The 4,680-nt window shown below is 32.6% G+C and overlaps 1 protein-coding gene across 2 annotated transcripts; it reads right to left on the bottom strand.

Annotated features, from left to right (window-relative positions):
* Window positions 1–611: 611 nt before the first annotated feature.
* Window positions 612–4,680, bottom strand: cd74a (CD74 molecule, major histocompatibility complex, class II invariant chain a). 2 transcript variants are annotated; one of them, XM_058408293.1, is made up of 8 exons: window positions 4,520–4,680; window positions 3,296–3,468; window positions 2,959–3,050; window positions 2,729–2,783; window positions 2,131–2,241; window positions 1,631–1,822; window positions 1,212–1,238; window positions 612–1,075 (listed from the first exon to the last, which is right to left on the bottom strand). In XM_058408293.1, exons 1-7 carry the CDS (start codon window positions 4,588–4,590, stop codon window positions 1,219–1,221), a joined length of 714 nt encoding a protein of 237 aa, XP_058264276.1. In that variant the 5' UTR covers window positions 4,591–4,680; the 3' UTR covers window positions 612–1,075; window positions 1,212–1,218. The 2 variants fall into 2 exon arrangements, with proteins under 2 accessions (XP_058264276.1, XP_058264277.1); XM_058408294.1 differs by having other exon boundaries at window positions 2,131–2,238.

The following is a 4,680-nucleotide window of genomic DNA, read 5'->3' as shown; positions in this document are numbered from 1 at the left end:
TTTTTCAAGTTCAGAAATTTAGAGACCATCCAAAAGATGGCTTCATTTGTAACAAAATCAGTGTCCTAAAAGAAACCCTTCGGTGTCTGGCATTACTTCTTCTTTAACCCTACCGATATACCAAAAACTTTAAATTATTTTAAAATTATTAAATTATTTTTGTATTCCTCTTTTGAATATGAGGAGACTTTATTATGAACACCTAAATTCTCTTAATAGAACTCCTATCCTTAAAAGAAAAGCGGATATTCCTAAAAATCCAAGAAGAAAATCTACAGTACATTTAATCCTGAACCATAGGCTTGTCCATATATTGGGTGTGAGTTACTGCAAATTTCTATATGGATCACATCCATTTGTCAAATATACATTTTCTTTTATACACATGAATGTCGTGACAGTTTGGGGAAAGTTTTCATTTTGTGACTTAAAACTAAGGAATCCAAAGCAAATACATGAATTAAGGCAATATATTTCAGCTAAAATAAACTAATTGTCTATTTATCATTCTCAGCTGTCTGTGAGCTTTACATTATATATATTACATTATATATATATATATATAAAATCCCCAATGTTTTTGTTTTGATGTAGAAGTAATCAGACCTGCATAGAATAGGGAGGCATGGTTTATTTGAAGGCCACTTATTTACAATACATTCCTTTTTTCCATTCATAGACCCATATCCTACAGTCTTTTGCCATCTCTAAACATGCCTTAAGATTAAAAAAAATTTAAATAGGAAAATCAATAACAAACAAAAGAAAATAAAAGAATACAGCCATAACCTGTGTCAGTATGTAGCAACTGTTTTGAATGTAACAGTAATTACCAGTAAACATCTAATCTAAATAGAATAAAAACAAAATGAGATGCTAGATGAATTTATTTGGAATTATCAAGTAATAATCACTTTGCTCAATTCTAAGGTGAAATAAAAGAGTCAGATAAGAGATGAATACTAGACAGGACAGTTAATAGTATCTGATTTTTAATAACAAACATGTTATTGATAATGTTTGATTCATGATGTAAGATTTTATCCAACAGTGCTTCCAATCTTCTGGCTTTATCCTGGAATAAGGAGGGGAAAAAAGGAAGTGGGTTAGAAGCACTAACAACGAAATTGGTGTTTAGATTTTAAGCAATGAAATGAACCGTCAATGATATTACATACACTGCAGGATGTATTTTGAAAAAAGAATCTCACCAAGCATTTAGACGTCTACGTTGGTTCCTACATCAGGTATTGGTTTCAGGTTCAGGGGAAGAGAAGAAATAGAGCATATTAGTAATCAATCAAACTCATGCATTTGAATGGATTTATAGAAAGTGAAAAATCTCATGCTGTGTTTCATTTCAAAGGTGATAAATTATTAGCGTGTGATGTATTCCCTGACCTTTTGTACTACACTGTGGTGTACTTTATCTTTCTAATCTCATTCCTTTGCCAAGGAAGAGGCTAGGACTATTACATATGACCTGCATAACTCAAAGTGTGTCAGTCCATCATTAAACCTCCTTATCATGTTTTAGTTTCACTTATGCTTCGTCTAATAGTTACTTTATGCTTCAGTGACTTGGGTCATAGTTTTATATGTTATGTTTATGTGCTTCTAAGGAACCCACCATTGCAGTTCACGGGGCCGCGCTTCAGAGTGCCAGGGATCTCATTGCCGTTAATATCCACACACCAGCAATAGCCAGTGCTGTACCAGCACTGCCTGGGTTTGTAGTTGCCCTCCTCATCGCACTGTGGCTGAAAGAAGCCTGGCCTGATCTTCCCAGCCTCCAGCTTACACTTAGTCTCCACCATGGCAGCTAGAGAGGGAAGGAAAGGCAGAAATAAATTTTTTATTACTAGCCAGCACTTTGATAAACCTAAAGTTTTGCTATATGTAAATAACAACAAAAAAAAAAATTTCTTTGTAAATCATTTTTGAAAAGTTAAAGCATTATTTAAAATATTTTTTGTCGCAAACAATATTTCTGAAAAAGAACAAAATGTTTCATAGAACTAAAAGTTGTTAAATTGTAAATTGGTAAATTTGCTAACTAAATAGTGATCCTAATGGTTAGCTCAGATTTATGGACCCTATAATGTGTGTGAAGAAGAATCAGTTTCTTACCGGGAACCTCAGATGGCTTAGCCTCCTCAACCTTGTCCAGGCTGAATTCAGAGAGCAGCGGCATGTGGTTCATGGGTGTCATGACCCTCTTAGGAAATGCTCTGGGACCTTCTAACAAACACATTTGCTTAGTTTACAATGTACTTACTGTTCATAAAAGATAAGTTTTTACTTTTATTAAAAAATCCCTCTTAATATTAGTCACATGGTTTCATATATAGTATATATGTATAACCTGCAGTACAAAAAGTTTCACTTCTGCTTCATTATTTTCCTGGTAGTGACACCACTCTGGTCTCATTCTCATTTTTTTCGTTTACGTATTTTCACCCTCTCACTATGTCTCCACTGATCATGTATGGACCTGTTCAGATACTTGATGTCTTACTGCTGTGAACATTCACTCAAGTTAGCATAAAGAATATTACGGATATATTTCTAGAACATCGTATAGAAAAGTGTATGAGCCAACTTAAGCGCATGGGAATTTCTAATACAAAGAGGGATTTTTAAAAAATTAAGTTATGACATTTAATACATCATTCCTTTTATAATAATAATAGCTAACATATCATATAATAAGTGTTTTCTACTGTACCATCCACAAGGCCACTTCCCTCCTTCTGCATTGCGAAGCTGGATGACTGCAGTCTCTGAAAAAAGATGACACAGTTTATTAAATAAAAATCAAAAGGACAGTGTAATACAAGAAATGCAGTCATGTGTCATTACAAACAGAAGGCTCTTAAAAATACAAACAAAAAAGGTCAGGAAAGTCCAGAAAAATTCCCTAGTGTTGTACTTCTCATTCTCTAGTTCAGATCTCACCGTGAGTGGTATGCGCTGTTTGGGGCTGTCCTCATCAATGGCCACCATCAATGGCATTTTGCTCATGGCACTGTGCATCATTTTAGGAGCAACTATAGAGACAATCAGAAACAGCAAACCATAATTAATACCTAGAGTCAAAATAAAACATTTCCCACAATTTCCTTTTTGTCATTTATTAATATATTCATACCCCGTTCTACCTAACGACAGCATGTCTTCCTGTTACTTCTCAATTTATTTTCATCTTTATTCTCATTTCTATTTGCATTTTAACCTGCGTAGTTTTCTCAAGCTCTTTCACTTCCCCATTCTCTCATTGTTTTGTCTTTATTACCTGTTAGCATGCGAGACATCTCCTTCTTCAGGGCATCCTGACCCTTCTCCAGAGCCTGGAGATGATCCTTCTGTCCCACAACATAGTAGGCTGTGAAAGCCTGACCAGCCAGCAGGAGACATGCCAACACGGTCAGACCAGTCACCTTCAGTGCTTTAACATTGCTGTTCTTGCTAAGAAAGAAAAAAAAAATACTAATGAGGATCAAATTTGACAAATAATTTATTATTTTATAACTGATCACTTATACATTCTTTATACACAAGTTATTATACTTGGCCTGCTTCTTATGCATATTTATTTGAAAAATAGTTAAATAAAAAAAATAAAAATATAACAAACATCCATAATAATCATTACTAAAAATGCAATAAATAAAACAGATATGTTCACAAATTATTATAAATTTATAAATAATTACAATATTGAAATGTAATGTAAAATAATCTAATATTTATTAGTTGTTATGCAGTGTTTACACATTTTAATTAAATGATTAAGTGGCCAAAAATTGTAAATTAGACGCAGATTTTTTAACTAATAAGATTGGATTAAACTGCTTGCAGACTTGGAAAATTTTTTTAATTATTATTTATTTATTGAAGCTCAAAGCTATATAAAGTCCACATATTACAATAAATAATCTAAATAAATAAATAAATAAATAAATAAATAAATAAATAAATAAATAAATAAATAAATTCGCATTAAATATGCTTTACACATATGATATATATATATATATATATATATATATATATATATATATATATATATATATATTTTTTTTTTTTTTTTTTTTTTTACCGTTAGCTAGATGAATAGAATAGATTCAAATAAAATACATAAAAAATAAATAGGCACGGTATTATAAATAGCAAGTCGCCTGAATGTAACCAATCAAAAATAACCCCGGCGGCTGACGTCACACGTCGCTAGGTAGAACTGGATTGCTAATCATAACTGTGATGCATCAAACTTGCATTCTTAGAAACTATTGCACCGCAAATATTTTTTATTAAATGAAAGTTTATATCGTTGTGTGTGCCTTTTCTACCAAAAGTAAACGGAGTAAACAAAGATGAATAAATTGTAAGCTGCAGTGTACCGGTGAATATGAAACAAGTAATACTTTTAATTGCTCAATAATAATAATAATAATAATAATAATAATAATAATAATAATGATAATAAGCACTCAGGTGTGTGTGTGTGAAATCTCACCGCCTTGGCTCAGTCATAGAGTCGGAGCTGGAGGCTCTCTCCAGCAGGGCTTCGTGTTGCGGCTCTTCCATCCTCTCAGGTGTATTTCTTTCTCTCTCTCTCTCTTCTCTCTGGTGCTGACTGAAACTATAATGAACGCACTACAGCCCTAGAAACAGTTT

Source organism: Hemibagrus wyckioides, linkage group LG14, assembly GCF_019097595.1.
Source record: "Hemibagrus wyckioides isolate EC202008001 linkage group LG14, SWU_Hwy_1.0, whole genome shotgun sequence".
Classification (NCBI taxonomy): domain Eukaryota; kingdom Metazoa; phylum Chordata; class Actinopteri; order Siluriformes; family Bagridae; genus Hemibagrus; species Hemibagrus wyckioides.
This window is presented reverse-complemented; position numbering and strand designations above follow the sequence as displayed.

Bases quoted from the DNA above. Each gene is read 5' to 3' on its own strand.
- cd74a (XM_058408293.1), bottom strand. From the start codon at position 4,590: ATGGAAGAGCCGCAACACGAAGCCCTGCTGGAGAGAGCCTCCAGCTCC. The intron at 1,823-2,130 runs GTAAGAAACTGA...TTCCCTCTCTAG, and splicing joins TAAGCCATCTGAGGTTCCCG to CTGCCATGGTGGAGACTAAG. The intron at 1,239-1,630 runs GTGGGTTCCTTA...TACCTGATGTAG, and splicing joins CGGCCCCGTGAACTGCAATG to GAACCAACGTAGACGTCTAA.